General features: G+C 37.3%; 3 protein-coding genes across 3 annotated transcripts; all 3 read right to left on the reverse strand.

Moving 5' to 3' along the window:
• Window positions 1-1,710: 1,710 nt before the first annotated feature.
• LOC117688486 (fucolectin-1-like) lies at window positions 1,711-3,050 on the reverse strand. Its single transcript, XM_066085957.1, has 3 exons — window positions 2,993-3,050; window positions 2,560-2,787; window positions 1,711-1,925 (listed from the first exon to the last, which is right to left on the reverse strand). The coding sequence occupies exons 1-3, from the start codon at window positions 3,048-3,050 to the stop codon at window positions 1,711-1,713; spliced, it is 501 nt and encodes a 166-aa protein (XP_065942029.1).
• Window positions 3,051-4,128: 1,078 nt separating this feature from the next.
• Window positions 4,129-5,502, reverse strand: LOC105328764 (uncharacterized). The gene has a single exon (XM_034459542.2). It carries the CDS (start codon window positions 5,500-5,502, stop codon window positions 4,129-4,131), a length of 1,374 nt encoding a protein of 457 aa, XP_034315433.2.
• Window positions 5,503-6,151: 649 nt separating this feature from the next.
• LOC117684412 (uncharacterized) lies at window positions 6,152-10,754 on the reverse strand. Its single transcript, XM_034456527.2, has 2 exons — window positions 10,631-10,754; window positions 6,152-10,187 (listed from the first exon to the last, which is right to left on the reverse strand). Exon 2 carries the CDS (start codon window positions 10,108-10,110, stop codon window positions 6,160-6,162), a length of 3,951 nt encoding a protein of 1,316 aa, XP_034312418.2. The 5' UTR covers window positions 10,111-10,187; window positions 10,631-10,754; the 3' UTR covers window positions 6,152-6,159.
• Between the last annotated feature and the right edge of the window lie 8,639 nt (window positions 10,755-19,393).

Consider the following 19,393-nt stretch of genomic DNA (forward strand, 5'->3'; position numbering starts at 1 on the left):
TGAAATATTGGATATTTTTTTACATTACATTTAAAAACAAAAGATAGTTTTGATACAAGGGATTGAGATTGAGTTCTGCGTACAGCAAGTGGCCAATTCCATTATCTAGGTCAGGGGCAGGGAGATGCTGACATATCAATACTGCAAGCACTGCTGATCATGGGAGTTAGCATGTCAGCTTGACCGCTAAAGACGCTAGTTGTAAATAAAAAAAAATAAGCTCTTATGTACACATCGTGCAGTCACTACACGGATATTATAAACTGAATAATCCCGGAATTTTAGCTTTGGACAATTGTGACTATTTTATATTTTACAATAAAAGTAAATACAAGTAAATAAATTGTGAATCTGTGAAAAGAAGGAAATGGTGTTATGATTTATAGTATGCATACAGTAAAGTAGTACACTACAACCCCCCCCCCCCCCCCCCCCTCACCCACCCCTCCCAATCCACTTTCAAAAACTATGGTATGTGCCTGGATATGGTACAATAAAACGTGCTCGTCAAATCTCCCTATTGTTTGTTTTTTTAATTTTTTTTTTATTTTAGTATTTAAGTATAACAGCATCCTTTCATTGCACAATCGTCTTTCTACATTGACAATTTACATTAATAACCGATTAAACAAGACGAAAAACGTTTTTTTTCAACCAACTGTTTATATTGTTTACACAGCGCTATGGTAGCAAGGGACAGTTTCGAATAAAGTACCCGTCAATATTTTTGTAAAATTGAGAGTTGCTGTACTTGAAGGCTTATGAGTGTTGCTAAAATTCATGAAATGATTTTTAATGATTATCATTAGTTAGAGGGGTGTCTCTTGTTGAAATTGATATGCAATATGTAGGGCCCTTATGTTAGGTACATGAAAATCAGAAGTAAAATGCGAAACGTGCGGCTATGACTGTTGTGCTGACTTTACACATGGAAATTGCAAGTTACAGACGGGAGGTAAAATAACACGAAAAGTAGGTGGATGGGACATTGTAAACTATACACCGGTAAGTTTCTGACATGTGATAGTGCAACATGCACGCGGTACAAAAGGTCCCTCTGCAGGGAATTAGCTGGGGGAGGTCTAAAAAGCTGAAAAATCATGAAAAATTAGCAAAATATGAAAGGGTCAAAATCTCATAAAAACCAGTATGTAGAGAATTTTACAGGTTTTGACTAGTAATTTTCTTCAGAAATTGGTGATTGGCCTTATAAAGAGTGAATTAAAGGTATTTGTGCTGAATGGAAACAGAGGAAATTCTAGTTACAGAGTTCCGAAGACATGCATCCCTTGGATACAATGAATTGTATATTTAAAAAAAACTTTTCCCTGCCACCTATACCTGCTCTAATGGAGAGATGACTCGTGTTACGAACGATAACTATAGGTTATGAAAATCCCGACTATTTAAGCAAATCAAGTTCCTTGAATAATAAATGCGATATTCAATGAGTGTAAATTAGACATTACTTTTCTGAAAAATACATGCATATTGCAAGTGTTGAAAAAAAAATAAATGATTAATTAGGCTTTTGAAGCGAGCTGGTAGTTTTTATCTGGGTCAGAGTTCGACCCGTTTCTTTATTTATGGTTACATTGAAATTAATGTTAAAACGGGCTTGACCCCTGTGGACAATACGTGCATCTAGTTCTGCAAAATTATAGTGATTTACGTAACGTTTCAAGTATAAGACGTTGGCTATGACAATGATTATACGGCGAGTCCAAAGACGTTTACTTCACAAAGAGTAAGATACTCGGTTGTTTTGGATATTTTTACAAATATCCCCTCTGGTATTGTCGGACAGTCGATGATGACCACCTGTGACGCAGTACCGGGGCCAGCAAAGAAACCACAGACAATGTTGACAGTTGATTCTGTCAGCCCTACAGTGACAGTATCATCCTGCAGTCGGTTTGATGAATCTAACAATCAAAACAAAGGAAAAGTATTAAAAGATGTAAGTGAAAAATACCTCAAATTGTAATGTGTATTGTACGATAGTCCAATACTCTCAACCCGTTTTTTTACTATTTTTTACAACAGTGGTCAACGATAGGCTCTATTGACCCTTTTAAATGTCTATAAGTTTCAAACTATGAGGTGTTGAAGTCTCTTGTTTACACGTTTTGAATGGTATTAAATATAGGTATTCAATAGTGTTTTTATTTACAAAATATGCAAAGTGTTATATAATTGCACAGTATTACAAACCACATTACATATGAAACAACCATCGTAATTTTCTTAAATCAATTTTCATCTTAATGGTTAAACTTTTTTTGAACTTGCAAAAATGTATCTGATCAAATACTACTTGTTTGTGCATCATCTATTTGCAAAGAAAATTTAAAAACAGATCGAGAGTTGTTTTTTGGGGGGGTCATTTTGTTTTTGCTTCTGTTTTTGTCTTCTTCTTTTTTTTTTTTTTTGGGGGGGGGGGGGGGTGTTTGTTTGCTTTTTGCTGTTGTTTGGGGGGAGGGGGTAATCTAATAAGATAAAGTTAGGGGCTGTAACAGTGCACTTTATTTTAATATTTAATTTTCTTTGCAGCTTTACCTATTCCGGAGCTATCCGGTCCTCTGTTGACTATTCTGACAGATGTAATGTAACACACAGTTTGCAGATCTACCATCCACCAGGGGTTTATGTCGTTTGTATCTGTGGATGTACATTGGTCGATCATAAGGTCTGTGCCATAGTTACCATCTACAGCATACTCAGCTGTATGAATGTAGAAGGTTGACGACTGTTTGGTAGGTTTACGCAATGCAAGGTCCGACAAAACTGTCATTGGTAATACAAAAACAAAATGCAGATTTATAGTGATCATAATATTAAAAAATGCAATACTGTGGCTGTGTGTACATTACAATAACTCTCAAATTGATATATACCTGCCCGTAGTAAATGATATAAATATATATGAAGCACAGAGAAATTCCCTTTTGTTGTAGTTCCACTTTCCGCCCCGACCGAGGCTTGAACTCACGACCTCTGGAACTCATTCTCCTAGCAGTGAGCGGCCACCGCACTCCCCACTTGGCCATCTAAGCGAGACAAAAATCTTGCCTTCGATGACGAACGGAACCTAGCGCGCTGGCTGCGTACTACACGGTCGCTTGAGAGACAGGTGGAATACAGTTAAACGACAATTTTAGAGGATCGGAACGATACACATTGCATAGATACACACAAATATAATTAGCACAAACATTGCAATAACTATCAACATGACATATACCTGCACATAGCGAATGATATTGATATATATAAAGCACAGAGAAATTCCCTTTTGTTGGAGCTCCACCAATTAGAAAGACGCAAATGAAGCTTTGAATGAACACTTACAATGAGTTATCTAGAACTCATTACACTGGTTCAACATTATGTGTGTTCTGGATTAAGAATGCATACTTGTCTCCATACTTTATTAGTAAAAAGCTACAAAAGACAAATGAATTGTTGTTACAATACACATACATTTACAAACATAATAACTATGACAATAATGCGACTCCATACATTTCCGTATACAAATGTATTATTGACTAGAACTGCTTTCCATAGATTTAAGTTTCATCAGCAACCACGTGTTTTGCAAAACCTTCCAAAATTATAACATTTACATTTACTTATACATCGTAAATCTGCCAAGAACTTATACTGTATGATAAAATACAGACTTATATTGTATGCTTATACAATGAAACAATTGCATGCTATGCAAAATATGAATCTGCGCACTATGCAGAAAGTAGGTCATGTCGGCCGATAGACATTGGAGAGAAATACTCAACTATCATGAAAATGCAAGCTTATGCATACTAGAATTTCACTCAAAACTCTGGAAAGATACATATACAATGCGATAAACATACACTTACACTATGGCACTGCACACTTCACACAAAACGACATAATGCTCTGTAGCAAAACAGCTCGGCTCCAGCCGACATGTGAAACTCAAAATGTTTACTCAGTAAGTCGTACATAGAATGTTTCTTGAACATCACACTCCCCGCCTAATATCCCAAGGATATTACAATTATACAAAATTATAAATCATATACACAAAAATCTAAACAGTATGTGAGCAAACTAAAGCACACTAATAAACTGAACAAGTTAGTCAATCAGTAGCACCAATTCCGTTATTGGTCGAATGTAGGTTGTGTCCTTGCCGTCTTTGATCACCCGAACTTCAACTGTTCTCACTTTCTGATCGTTGCCACTTTCGAAAGTCTTCACAATCAAACCCATCGGCCACTGTCCACGGTGCAACTCCTTGTCACGTAATAGGACCACGTCACCTTCCTTCACGTCAGGACGTTCCTCACACCATTTCCTTCTTGCTTGGAGATTCTGTAAGTATCCATCCTTCCAACGCTTCCAAAAGGTATCGGAAAGGTGTTGTACATGTTTCCACTGAGCTTTGTAGATTTCCTTTATGTCGCCACAAGTCTGTGGAGGAATGTCTGTGAAACCTTTCTGGGTAAGTAGCATTGACGGACTGATGACATAAGGACTGTCAGGATCACATGACAGTGAACAAATAGGACGGGAGTTCACGATTGCACACACCTCACACATGAATGTGCACAAGACTTCATGGGACAACTGTTTCGCATTTGGGTTCAACAACATGGCGTCTAGTATCTTGCGAGAGATCCCAATCATCCTCTCCCATGATCCTCCTCTGTGTGATGCATGGGGTGGATTAAAGGTCCATGTTATCCTGTTGTTGCGAAGGTAATCTCTAATAGGTCGTTTCTCTGTATAAACGGCATCCGCTTGAATCGCGTCCAGGGCGCCTAAGAAGTTGGTCCCTCGGTCCGAACGCATCTCCTTCACTGGGCCACGTAGAGACACAAAACGTCGCAGTGCATTTATGAATGATGAAGAGCTCATCTCTTCTATGACTTCTATGTGAATGGCCCTTGAAGTCAAACATGTAAAAAGTACCGCCCATCTTTTGTTGTGAGATAATCCTCCTCTGGTCTTGCGCGCGGCTACAGTCCACGGGCCAAACACGTCGACACCTACTGCTGAGAAAGGAGGACCAGGCATCAGTCTGTCTGCAGGTAAGTCACTCATGCGCTGGTGTTCCAGTTTTCCTCGGAATTTCCTGCAGGTAACGCACTTGTGTATAACTGAGTTCACAAGTGTCTTACAGCCAGTGATCCAGAACCCACCGGACCTCACTGCACCTTCTGAGATAAGTCTTCCTTGGTGATAAACTTTGCTGTGGAAATGGGACACAAGAATTCTTGCAACATGAGATTTTCCAGGGATGATTATTGGGTTCTTCTCATCAACAGGAAGGTTAGATTGGTTGAGACGTCCGCCAACACGTACCGTGCCCCGTTTGTCCATAAATGGGTTCAAAGTCACAATGCAGCTTGAAGGGGGTACAGGTTTACCGTCTTTCAAAGATCTGATCTCTTCCTTATAAAAGAAAGCTTGTACTTCCTGCAGGATGAAATGCTCAGCTTCTTGCATGACCTCAACATCGAATGCTGCTGAATCTGCAGCTCCTCTTTTCAATCGGCAAATCTTCTTCAGATTATAAACAGCACGCACCAAACTTTTCCAAGTTGAAAAGTTTTCAAATCTTGCCACAAATGGTGTGTTTATTCCCGTTTTCTTTACTTTTACTTCTGGACGTACATTATTGTCTTCTTCAGGAGAGACCAAAGGAAAGGTAAGAACTTCTTCTTTACTATGAGGAGATCTGAGTAAAAGTGGTCCTCTAAGCCAGTCACTCTCTGCTAGCTCTTCTACCGATGTCAAACATCTAGTCCCTATGTCTGCTGGATTCTGCGCAATTGGTACAAATTTCCACTGTAAAGGCTTAGAGCGTCTGTGGATGACAGCCACTCGGTTCGAGACATAGTTATAAAATCTGCGAGTTTGGTTGTTCAGGTAACCTAGTACTACCTTACTATCTGTGTAGTACGTCGCTGCATCTGGGTCGATATCCAAGTGTTTGAACACTGTCTGAGCCAACTCTGTGCCCAAGACTGCTGCACAAAGTTCAAGACGCGGGATAGTTGTAGTCTGAAGTGGGGCTATCTTAGATTTCCCAATGACGAATCCAACGTGAACATCACCAGAGTTGCTGATTGTACGCAGGTACACCACTGCTGAGATCGCTTTCTAAGAAGCGTCCGAGAATATATGTATTTCCCTCATGTGAGTACGGCTTAAGGAAAGCTGCGTAAATATTCTTGGAATGTGCAAGTCTTCTAGAGAGCTGAAGGAGTCCTTCCATCTTGTCCACTCTTCCTCTCGGTCACTAGGTAAAGGATCATCCCAACTACTGTTGCACTCACCAACTTCTCTATACAGAATTCTGCCATGTATCACTATGGGTGCAATAAAACCCAAAGGGTCGAACAAGCTGTTGACAACAGAAAGAAGTCCTCTCTTTGTGAAGTGTTTCTCTAGAATGCGTGTGCTGTATGTGAAGCTGTCCGAGTTAATGTCCCATGACAGGCCTAGACTGTGCTGGACAGGCAAATCATCAGATCCAATGTCCAGTGACATTAAGTTCTTTTCCAAGTCCTCAGATGGAAAAGCTTCCATGACTTCCACATCGTTTGACACAATCTTATGGAGTCTGATTCTTGCATTGTTCAACGCAACCCGAGTCTTCTTTAGCAATCTAATGGCTTCTGCACTAGAGGGCAAGGAGATAAGACCATCATCCACATAAAAGTTCTTCATCACGTAATTCCTTACATCACTATCTTCGTTCTCTACTGTTTTCCGTAGACCATAAGTGGCCACTGCCGGTGAAGGTGTGTTCCCAAACACGTGAACCTTCATTCGGTACTCAATAAGTTCTTCATCCGAGTCATTATTCTTGTACCAGAAGAACCTCAAAAAGTCTCTGTCCTCTTCACTAACAAGGAATGAGTAAAACATCTGCTGGATGTCCGCCATGATGGCTACTTTGTCCATACGGAAACGTAACAGTATACCAAGCAAGTCATTCGTTAGATTAGGTCCTGACAGTAAGACACTATTGAGAGAGAGACCTTCATAACTCACTGATGAGTCGAAAACTCCACGTATTTGTTCTGGTTTTCGTGGATGATACACCCCAAAAAGAGGTAAAAACCAGCACTCTTTTCCTGGAGGGACAGGTGGTGCAATCTCTAAAGCGTCACTTTCCGTGATTGATTTCATAAACGTGATCATGTGCTCCCTCTTTATAGGGTTCCGCTTCAAATCCCTGTCTAGCATCAGCGCACGCTTTAACGCTTGACTTCTGTTGTTCCCTAACTGCGGTCTACGAAGCTTAAAAGGGAGTGGAGCTTTCCATCTCCCGTCTTCATCTTTCACAAACTCATTGTCCATAATCCTGAGGAATTGGCGATCTTCGACAGAGATCCCAACTTCGTCATCATCCCTGTTCCGCTCGAATATGTGGAACCCAACATCGTCTCGACAGGATGCGATGTCCTCCTTTAGATGGAAACTGTTAGGACAGGGTTGAAAAATCGACTGACGTTCACAGGTAACTATGTTAGTCTTGAGCACATTGATAGTCGATGGTTTATGCGACTTGTTGATACATACATCTCCAATGACGACCCAACCTAGTTTCAGCTGCAACGCAAAGGGTGAGTTCTTAGGTCCAAGTCTCTGAGACAGCACATAATGGGCCTCCAGTAGGTCACGTCCTATGAGTAGTAGAATTTCCGCTTGTGGATTCATAGGAGCTAAAGGTAGGTCTTGAAGATGTGGGTGATGTTTCACTACATCAAGGGTCGGTATTTCATGTTTCTCATTGGGAATTTCATTACATTCTGTAATGGTAGGCAGTTCCATCACAACAGAACCATCAGTCGTTGCTACCATCAGACCTGATATCTTACGACCACTCGTCTGTATGCGGCCCGCACATGAGGTAAGTGTAAAGAAATGTGTCTGTGAGTGAGGCACATTCATAAAGTCAAACAGTTCTGATCTTGCGAGTGTTGAGTTGCTCTGGTCATCAATCAGAGCATAGATTCGTAAACGTTGTGAGGGGGTTCCTTTCGGATATACGTCCACAAGTACAGCCTTTGCACACGAACGTCCAGTAAACTGTTCACCACACACCGCCGTGCACTTAGAGAGGATATTTGCTCCCTCCCCGCCATTCTGTCTCTGGCTTTCAGGTGGATGGAGAGCTGTAGGGTGCTGTGAACTTTCACATTCCTCGCATCTTATATCTGCGCGGCAGGTCTTGAACGTATGCGTGTCTGATCCGCAACATCTGTAACACAAGTTATGTTCTCTGAGGAATAATTTCCGGTCACGAATGGATTTCTTCCTGAAAGCCCTGCACTCATTCAAGGTATGCTCAGCATCGTGGATAGGGCATCTCTTCCCTGTGGTCTTAAAGTCTCTTCCTGAGTCTTTAAAATCAGTCTTCTTGACATTCACTGATTTTGCAGGTTTGAAGTTCTGCTGGTTGTATCTTGGTGTCTCTTTGACAAAAGCCTGAGTCACTTGTAAGCCAGGGTCATTCATCATGGTTGACATTTCCTTCACAAATTCACAGAATATAGTAAATGGAGGGTAAGTAACTCCATGAGTCTGTTTGTACTTCGAGGCTTTAGAAGTCCACTTATTCTGCAAACCAGATGTTAACTTCTGAACAATGGGAAGCACTCCTACTGATGAGTCAAAATAACTGAATTGTTGATTGTATTTTGGATTTTCCTTTAACGCCAGTGTTTCGCTCAAAATATCTGAAAGTTCATACAACCGTCTTGGTTCGTTCGCACTGAGTCGGTGGAAATTCGCAAGCTTGGTCTTAATTGCTGTTTCGATCAGTTCAGGTGAGCCGTATCTTTCCTCCAGTCTAGTCCATAAGGTCTCACAGCCTTGTGTAGGATTTCCTATTGATGCTGCTCGGATGCTTTTAGCGTGTTCCTTGGAGCTAGGGCCCAACCATCTGATGAGGAGATCGAGTTCTTCTGAGGGCGAAACTGATGCCTCCTGAATAACTGACTTAAAACTGGTCTTCCAGGGTACAAAGTTCTCAGGTTTATCATCAAAATTGACCAGCTTATTGATCATGAGTTCTTTCTTAAGTAGAAAGCTTGAAATATCAAACACAGTGTTCTTGGATGATTCCAATCCCTTGGGAACAGGTGTAGATATTCTCGTAACTGGGTTGACTGACTCGCTGTTAAGTTTCTCTGTTGCTTTGTGGGATTCCTCGTTCAACATTTCTGTCAGAGGTTCCTTTAAGGTTGTCTCTACTGGCTGTAGAATAATCCCTTCGACAAAGTTTCTTGCCCGTTCAATCGGATCCTCGACTTCTACGACAGGTTCGGCCACTGATTCGGAGGAAACAGATATGTAGTCCGGTTCCATGCTCTCAAGAGCACGTAGCTTTGCTTCTGCCACAGCAGCATCTCTTTGGGCGTCAAGGACTTCCAGGTCCACTTGAATAGATGCCTGCTCTTTACGTAGTTTGGCTTCCTTCCGTGCGTACTGCAGTTTAGCCTTGGTCTCCTCCGCTTCAAGACGCTGCTGCGCCAAGGAGATGGAAGAGGCAGCAGATCGATGAGACCCAGCGCTTCTCCTTGATCGAATAGACTTTCTGTCTTCATGTTCCGCAGGCTTTGGGGAATCCCGAGGCTCCGCCTTTACCTGTATAGGCTTCGGAGTCTTCACTTGGACAGGATTGGGGCTCCTCATTGTCACAGGCTTGGGACTCATCACAAAGGACGACATTTCTGAGTCTAGCCCGCGCACAAACTCACTAACTTTGTCCATGAGTAAGTCTGTCACTACGTTCTGTGATGCTTTCTCTCTCTCACTCTCCTTTGTATTAGAGCGTTCCAGAAAGGCCAACAATTCTTCCTGAACTCCGCAGTACTCTTTAGCGAGGTTGATCAGTCTATCTCGTTGGAGATGGTAAGATTCCTTAGAGTCTGTAGCCATTTCTTTCATCTCTGCTTCTAACTTCCTACGCACAGTTCTCAGTTTTGTCCAAAATTTTGAAACAGACTGTTCGAAGAGAGCTCTTCCTGTCTCTGTCAAAACGATCTTCCTTCTGGGACGACCACTTGTGTCCTCTTCTGTTGGATTCATGGTTGCCATGTGTGCTTGTAGAGCCAGTCTTTTTACTGTTCTGGATTAAGAATGCATACTTGTCTCCATACTTTATTAGTAAAAAGCTACAAAAAACAAATGAATTGTTGTTACAATACACATACATTTACAAACATAATAACTATGACAATAATGCGACTCCATACATTTCCGTATACAAATGTATTATTGACTAGAACTGCTTTCCATAGATTTAAGTTTCATCAGCAACCACGTGTTTTGCAAAACCTTCCAAAATTACAACATTAACATTTACTTATACATCGTAAATTTGCCAAGAACTTATACTGTATGATAAAATACAGACTTATATTGTATGCTTATACAATGAAACAATTGCATGCTATGCAAAATATGAATCTGCGCACTATGCAGAAAGTAGGTCATGTCGGCCGATAGACATTGGAGAGAAATACTCAACTATCATGAAAATGCAAGCTTATGCATACTAGAATTTCACTCAAAACTCTGGAAAGATACATATACAATGCGATAAACATACACTTACACTATGGCACTGCACACTTCACACAAAACGACATAATGCTCTGTAGCAAAACAGCTCGGCTCCAGCCGACATGTGAAACTCAAAATGTTTACTCAGTAAGTCGTACATAGAATGTTTCTTAAACATCACAGTATGATTTAAAACAAGAATCGCAAGGAAGACCTACTCGTTACTCGTAACGAGATCGTATCTAGTTATTATTCTTTTTTGGTCTTACAAATTTTGTGCAGGCGGTATCTCAAAGATGGCTGGGTCGATTTCCTTGAAATTTTTAGGTCGATTCTTCGTTATCTGAATTTTATACCGCCAGGACATTTTTTGAAAAATTACTTCCGGTCAGAAGTTATCGTCGTTTTACGATTTTTAAAAGTCAATTTTGTCGGTGACGTTTCTCAAAAACGAGTAAAGGTAGAAAACTGCAATTTTCAGAGATGCAAGATCTAGCTATTTCCTAGTGAACCTCGGTCAAGAGAATGTCCGCCGTCACTTCCGGTCGTCACCGGAAGCAAATTTAAAAAATGAAAATTTGTGTTATATATTTTTTTCTCAATAAGGTGATAGTGACCCTTTTACTGATTCAGAATATGTAATTTGTTTTAAAATCGATGAAGGCATTCTCGAGAAATTAAGCATCTAAGTCCTGAAGCGAGAGTCCGAGTAGCTCAGTCGATAGAGTCGTGGACATGGCCAAGGCGACCCGGGTTGAAGTCCCGAGTGCCGCAAAATTGTTTCACTCAATTTTCGCTTATATTTACGATTTTATCTTTGAATTGATGAGTTTTATCTTATTAATTCAAAAATCGGACGGAAGACCCACTCGTTGCTCGCAACGACATCGTATCTAGTTATCCTTATGTTTGCATTGGAAATCTGCTGCAAATTTCGAGTGTATTAATTTCTGTAAGATTAATTGACACTTTCAGTCTTAAAATTTGATATATATATATATATATATATATATATATATATATATATATATATATATATATATATATATATATATATCCTTAATAAAATAGATATTTCTCCACAAGGTTTATAGCACAATATTTTTTTTTTGTATCGGAAGCTACCTAATTAACGTGTTAATATTGCTGTTTCATGTATGTTTTTATATTCCTTCCTAAGAGCGTCAAAATGGCTTTATAGAGGTGATGCACAGTATATCATACCAGTGAATATCAGTATGAAAATATAAGTGTAAGCATTGGATGTTAATTTTTAGATGTCGTCGGCCCTATGACACACCAAGCGGTGCAGTCTTATATAAATAGTGCCTGTTTTGGAGGGTAACAGTTGAAATTGACACCCCGAGAAAACCATTGTCAACCGACGCGAAGCGGAGGTTGACAATGGTTTTCGAGGGGTGTCAATTTCAACTGTTATCCTCCCAAACAGGCACTATTTATTTTGTTATACTGAATGTCTTTTTAAAAATTTTCAAGAAAATTTTACTGCTTTTATATAGGAATAACGTGAATTCTAAACCGCACGCGCATAATTTTCGCGCATGTAACATTTTTTAATGTTACCCGTTGCCAATTGCATTGCTAACGCTGAGGGTAATAGTAAATATTATTAACTGCGTCTTAACCAATCAGATTTCAGTATTTAACATGAAAGTATAACAAAATTGAATACCGCACGTTAAGTGACAGATGAGGAGCGATCAAAACAAAACTAATATAACGACCAAAAGCTTTTATAAGAAGACACAAAAAACAGCTTATAAAAGATGTTGTACTGGTACATGTACATGTATATTGAACCTATGTAAACAAAAACAGGGTGCACGCCTTGTTTGCATGACAAAGAACTGTGAGCCTTGTATCTTGCCAATCATCTTACATTCCTAAAGCAATGTAAATAATAAAAACAGTCAAATTGCATTGGATCAAAATCGTGACCATGCCCCTTTATAGCGTGATGTTTGTTTTAACAGAGGAATACCAGATATACAGGTTTCATGTTTAAGGCAATGCAATTTAATGTGCAATTATGTGAATTTAATGGCAATTTTGCTTTTAATAAATTAAACATATTTAATTGCAATCTCATGAAAAGAAGGTGATATCATATTATCGTTTTTTACATATTTTTTTTAAAAATTAAAAACGATTAATTATAAAAATTAAATAGAAGCAGCACCTATTATGAAAATCAGCTAGCGAAAATTGACATCCTTAGTACAAGCCACTTTCACGTTTGCGTATATAGTAACGCATTCACTGAACTCTAAAAAACTTTTTTTCACACACACATTGTTAGGCTAATAACATATTGAATTCAATTCAAACATCAATAACATATACATTTTTTATTAGTTGAATGCTAAGTGTAATATAGAGAGAGTACTACTCCTAAAAGTTTGGTTCAAAGTATCTCATTCCAACATTATTGCAGCATACTTTCAAAGAAAAAGTTTTAAGAATTGCAAAATAACTTAAAAAAGCAGATATATACTAACATGACATTAAGTCAATCATGTCTAAATTCTCTCTAAAGCCATTCAGACTTTTAGCAACAGTATCTAAATGATCTGATGCAACATTCATGTTTTGCCTGAGAATTGACGAAAACTCGTTTTCAATAGTAAGTCGACGTTTAGAGACCTCCTTGTATATTTCAGAAGCAACCATGTCTCTCCACGATATGGAATTGACATCTGTGCCTACAAAAAATGTAATGAAACCAGCACCTGCGGCAACAAACACTCCAGCTATAGGGTTAACGATAGAAACCATCAAACTAAATATTGATGGATACAAAACGTTGGTGGCCCGACTTAAAACATCCTGAATTAATTCCAATCGAAGTGTATTTCTTGGCTCTATTCTTATATGGTTCCTTAATTCGGAAGAAATTTGGGTTCCTAAATACCTTGTAATTGACTCTATAGTTTTGTGCTTTAATTCGACACTGATTCTGTTTGAAGTAAAAGTTGAGTGAGTTGTGTAAGAAGCATTATAGACGTTTCCTATTTCACTGATATAAGCTTGCCGGCAGACATCTCTAATATTCTCGTATGTTAAAGCTCGATTTGCTGCTTCATTTACAATAACCTAAATGGAATGTAAAGGAAAACTCCGCCTTATTGACTCGACATGTTGCTTATACGAAATAATTTTCTGGTGTGCACTTAACTTTGCAACTTCATCAATTTTTTCAGACACATGATGTAGATGAAAATTTTCAGAATCAATGTACTGTTTGTATTTTTTGTAAACAATTTTCTTTGTTTTGGAAATATCATGCCAAGTGCCCTCGATCAGGATTACTTTAACGAGGTCCTTGTACGTCTCCTTAAGGAAAGCAGACCAATATGCTGGCTCCTAAAACAAAAACAAAAAAAACATCACAATATCGACCCAAACATTGTTACAAAAAGAACCGCGCCTCACTTAGAAATATTGAATTATCTGCTGCATAATAAATATTATAATATGTTTTTTTTATTTATAATACCTTTTCGTAAATGACAACTTGGTTATCTACAATCTTCACAACAACCTCACAGGCATACACTGTTCCAGGTTTTTTTTCTTCTTCTTTAAGGTTTTTACAAAATACAACACTCCTTGCAAGATCTCTTACTTCCTTCACCAATTCAATTAATATTGGGCCTGTAAGAAGGTCCCTGGCAATAGAGTTTTTCGAATTGCTTGGTATTACAACTTTGAATGATTCCAAAACATTTCGAAGTTTTTGCGAATCCAAATGTTCCGACCATGTGTCTGAAATATAAAATGATATTAAAAAATATATGTCTACTACATTTATATGAATACAATGGATACTTTTTGCGTATATCACTTTTGTCCGGAACCGTCTGTGTATCCCTCCTAAAATGCACTCTATTATGGCTATGGATTCATTTGACTTAATCCAATTATTTCCACACTTTTTAAACGCCCCTCTGCTATATGTTATATCTGATCTAACATCAGCGTGTGCTGGGTAATCTCAGATAATTGTTGGATTTTATTAAGAATAATGCTATTATCCAGAGTTGACATTGAGTTAAATAGATTTTACGGCAATGCACTGTGTATATGAGAAAAGGTTTGGTTTACACATTTGTGGGGTGTCAGTCCACAATATGTTTTACATTGAGACCTCAATAAAATATTGTTTATATTTTACAGTTGTTGGTATCGCCATCAGGGAGAACGTCCTCTTTAATATAAAGGGGAGTGTGTGTGTGTGTGGGGGGGGGGGGGGGGGGGGGGTTAGTGTTAAACGTAAAAAAAATTATTACCCGAGATTAGTTTGTTTCAAAGACACATGATTCATAATAATGAATATAAACAATATAAAAATACAAGAGTTATAGTTGTTCCGCTCTGTTGCATATTGACTGACGTTTTCCATATTTATTATGTCATTTTTAATCACCGAATTGTGTACGGATTTTTTCGTAAAAAATGATTGTAGTTTTGTTTATAGCGAATCATATATGTCTGCTGCAAAAGGCGCCAAAGCTCGCCAGGGCAAAAAATTGAGGTTTTAAAAACGATTTTTTTTTATTTATCTCTTTAATTTTGTTAAAGCATGTAGAATAATTTAAGTTCATTTATACACGAACTTTCGTTTGACATCAAGAAAAAAAAAAACCTTAACAATGGGTACGGAAGACCTTAAGTTTCAGTTCTAGACTGTTAAAACAAGGGTCACCGAAAACAATAAAAATGGTTTGGTTTCAAACATTTTAGGTACAATGCTAACCTTCACATGTATTAAAATATTTATTTTCCTTATGCTTAGCGATTAGCAAAATTAATGAAAATATTTTCTTTTGCTTGTTATGGAAAATTGTAAAATTACCTTCTTCATCCGACAGTAATCTTTTAGGTTGATTCGGCGGAAATCGTTGTGATAACTCTCTATCCTCATGTTTATCTTCGTCATCATTTCTAATGCTAATGTCCATTCCTATATATATATATATATATATATATATATATATATATATATATATATATATATATATATATATATATATATATATATATATATTTAACTAAATATAAATCCAAAGAGTCATACCTGCATCAGTCGATTCTAGTCCACCACTTTCAATTTGTGGAACTAAAGGTGAAATATCTTCTTCGTCGTGATTATTTTCATGGTCATTTCCTTCACATATTAGACATCCTAGTTTAACAGAAGAATTTTTTTTGAATAACAAGCACCTTGTTATATCGATTCTGGGATTTCAATAAAAAAAAAAAAAAACGTAGTTTAAAGATGATGTTTGATCATATATGCAAAGAATAGATCTTTCTTATTGGAATTAATACCACTGTAATTTTAGATGAGAAAAACGTGAATTTATTTTTTTTTAATAACGAACTATGATTAAATCATTTATGAATCATTGTAAAACGTGATTTATTGAAACAAACTATAAAATTAATTGAATAATCCAATACCTTCATCTGCCAAAACTGTTCTTTCGGATTGATTAGGTTGAAATGCTAGTGGCAAGGTTTTATTTTCATGTTTATCTTCATCATTTCTTTTGCGGTTACAATTTCCTATTGTAACAAAATAAATATGTCATTGCAACCAACCCATGTATTATTATTAGTTTCTTTATATAAAACAAACAGACAGTGGTATGTGTTAAATGGTTTGCTTCAATGCAGTTTCAATAATTTTTAATCTTAAAATCGTTATTTTTTTTGTTACATTCGCGAAACCTCAAGGATAGGTTATGACAATTTTGAATCCATTATGTACATAAAAGCTTATTTTATGTATTGACATTAGGCCTACTTGGTTTTTGGTCCTGGAACAATACAATCACTGGATGAAAAATCAAGTTTCAGCAAAACTGAAACTATATGGAAACCTTGCTGAAACTTGAAGTTGAAGTTTCATGTATAGTTTCCGCAATGCGGAAACCATTATATCGATTCAGCAAGTATCCGTTAGGTTTCAGTCAGCAGAAACTTTAGTCTAAGATTCCTGATGGTTTCCGCAATGCGGAAACTAAATTTGAATCGTGTGAATAGTTGTGTAAATTATTATAGAAATATCAATCAGTTTCAGAACATTTCCGCTAGGTTTCAGTATGCTGAAACTTTAAGTTAAGATTCCTGATGGTTTCCGCAATGCGGAAACTAAATTTGAATCATGTGAAAAGTTGTGTAAATTATTATGGAAATATCAATCAGTTTCAGAACATTTCCGCTAGGTTTCAGTATGCTGAAACTTTAAGTTAAGATTCCAAATGGTTTACGCATTGCTGAAACTATTACTAAAACTGATTTGAGTTTAATAGTGATATCATTTATTTTCAACAGGTTTAAGTTTAATTCTAGCCTAATGATAATGAATCCGTACATACTAAAATGTATAGTAAGGTTTCAGCGTGACTGAAACTATATGTATACATGTAACTATCTTCAAATGTGGCAAATAAGGCGATTAAGAACCTTACTAAGTAATTAATTGAATTTGAAAAGAAAAACTGATGTCTGATCTTGTTTAATGCATATGATGAAATCATTAATCTTAGGTACTCGGGCACGTGTATACATGTGTATACATTCTTTGTCAAGGTGACCTCCTCTGTGATTTTCCTGTATATTCTGTGTGGATTGCAGGGTTTTTTCTGTCAGGAGTGAACAAAAGACTGTTACATAACATATACACAGTACGAAGCGTGAGTTTATAACTGGAGCCCGGCGGGAATTTTTTTTCAATTTGTGTGTACCTGAGTTAGTAAAACTGATAAGTAAATTATAATTATTTAGTAAAATAAATTAATATACCTATTTTGTAAGACTTCTTCTTAAATCATTTAGTTATCATTTGAATGAACCTTGAGGTACAGTAACTAATTAAGCAAACAAATTAAGGTAAAGTCGTTGTAAATTTTTACAAATCGTACCAAATATTCGTACAACCTGAAGTTTACAGCTAATTCATTTCTTTTTTAATACCATGCCAACACATGTACACAGGAATTTTTTTAAAAAAAATTCTACAGTTGATAATAACAAGTAAAACCCACTTGGAGTTTGAGTCTTATATAATAATTGTTGAATTATTTACATGCATTTCAGACTTTACTACATGTATGACTGTATCATGATTCACTGGCGTCGGAAGCAAATTGAAAGTGGGGGGGGGGGGGGGCTAGACTAATCCTCAGAAATATTGAGGAAAAACCCTAATTCCCAAAATCAGGAAAATCCTAATCCGTGGGGGGGGGGGGGGGGGGGGGGGGGAGGGGGTAGGTATACCTATACTATATACTTCCGAAAATAAATTTCCCTACCCAAATTTTTTCCCCCAAAATCATGAAATTCCTAATCCGTGTCGGGGGGGGGGGGGGGGGGGGTAGTATGCCTATTATTCCAACTTCTCAATCTTTCAAGGTAAATTTAGGAACAATTACATTTCCGGCGAGAAAAAGTGGGGGGGGGGGGCGGGGGCTATATGCCTATTGGTTAAGTCTAACTTTGCACTAAGCCCCCCCCCTAGCCATCCCCCCCCCGGTTCGACGCCCATGTGATTTGTGCATTTCTATACTTTGTATTTACTTTCTGTACTGTAAACACAGATATTGATACATGTTTATGAAACAGACACATGTTTATGAAACATGCACATGTTTCTGTTATAAGATATAATAAGCATTATTTATAATTTTACTGAAGTTATACGTTATATTACAAAATCAGTTTTAAATCCAGCACTAGCCATGTGGTGCACGTGATTACAATCAAATTTTTAAAATTTGATTATACATTAGTATACATTTGATGTAGAAAGTATACCAAATAATTAAAATTATATTTTGTTTATATATCAGTCCGACGTGTACGTCTTACTTCCCGGCTTGTTTAACGCGTTTGTATTTTAATTTCATAAGTATTCTTAACGTACTGTTCATCGCATGACCAATCAGTGCACATGTATGTGTAACTGTAAAATAATTGCCATCAATTCATCAGTTCATCGTAGTTGTAAATTCACCGTACCGATGAACGCTGTTAACCGGACCCCGTAAATTGATCGGCATCTAATTTTATTTGTGATTTCTGTGTGTTCATGCAGAACCTTCTCTGTGATGAACATAATATTTTCACACCTCTATATTTTGAATAAGAATATGACCGTGCTTAGAATCGCGGTGAAAATTGGACAAGTCAAGACTAACTTGTCAGTAAACTATATATGGCTCTATCATATTTAGTTTTGCAATCATCAGTACATGTAAATAAAATATAGCTAAAGACAAAATCTGATACATTTGTCTCATTAAAACTTGTTTAATTTCATTAGACATTTGTAAACAAACGGTCGGCCATTTTTTGGGGTTAATCACGTGTTACAAATACAATTGTAACAAACACACGCCAATACTTTGTCGTATTTAACCAGGAAAAACTGACTCCGACAGTTCTTATTGAAAATAAATATACATGTAAAAAGTATACTATTCGGTAAAAAATGATAATTTTGTTTAAACATTATTCATTTTAAACTATCCCAAGATGCACTTTTCCAAGATTTAGCGGGTTCTGATTGGTCAGTATTGGCGCACTTTATGATTCCGAGCGAAGTTAAAATGGACAAGAAGGTGCTGTTGTAAAATTAATAAATAGCCTCTACAACAAGGAGAAAATGCAGGAACGAAGAACTCATGTCAAGGTAACTTAATTCACAATATAGATACTCCCAATAACATTTTCAAGGCTCTAATTTATCTCTCATTTGTAAACGAGATCTCGCGCCATCAAATCAAGA

This window comes from Magallana gigas, chromosome 1 (genome assembly GCF_963853765.1).
Source record: "Magallana gigas chromosome 1, xbMagGiga1.1, whole genome shotgun sequence".
NCBI classification, from domain to species: Eukaryota; Metazoa; Mollusca; class Bivalvia; order Ostreida; family Ostreidae; genus Magallana; species Magallana gigas.

Bases quoted from the DNA above. Each gene is read 5' to 3' on its own strand.
- LOC117688486 (XM_066085957.1), bottom strand. From the start codon at position 3,050: ATGGCCAAGTGGGGAGTGCGGTGGCCGCTCACTGCTAGGAGAATGAGT. The intron at 2,788-2,992 runs GTGAGTTCAAGC...TACCAATGACAG, and splicing joins GAGAATGAGTTCCAGAGGTC to TTTTGTCGGACCTTGCATTG. The intron at 1,926-2,559 runs GTAAAGCTGCAA...TTTGATTGTTAG, and splicing joins ACCGGATAGCTCCGGAATAG to ATTCATCAAACCGACTGCAG.
- LOC105328764 (XM_034459542.2), bottom strand. From the start codon at position 5,502: ATGCAAGAAGCTGAGCATTTCATCCTGCAGGAAGTACAAGCTTTCTTT.
- LOC117684412 (XM_034456527.2), bottom strand. From the start codon at position 10,110: ATGGCAACCATGAATCCAACAGAAGAGGACACAAGTGGTCGTCCCAGA.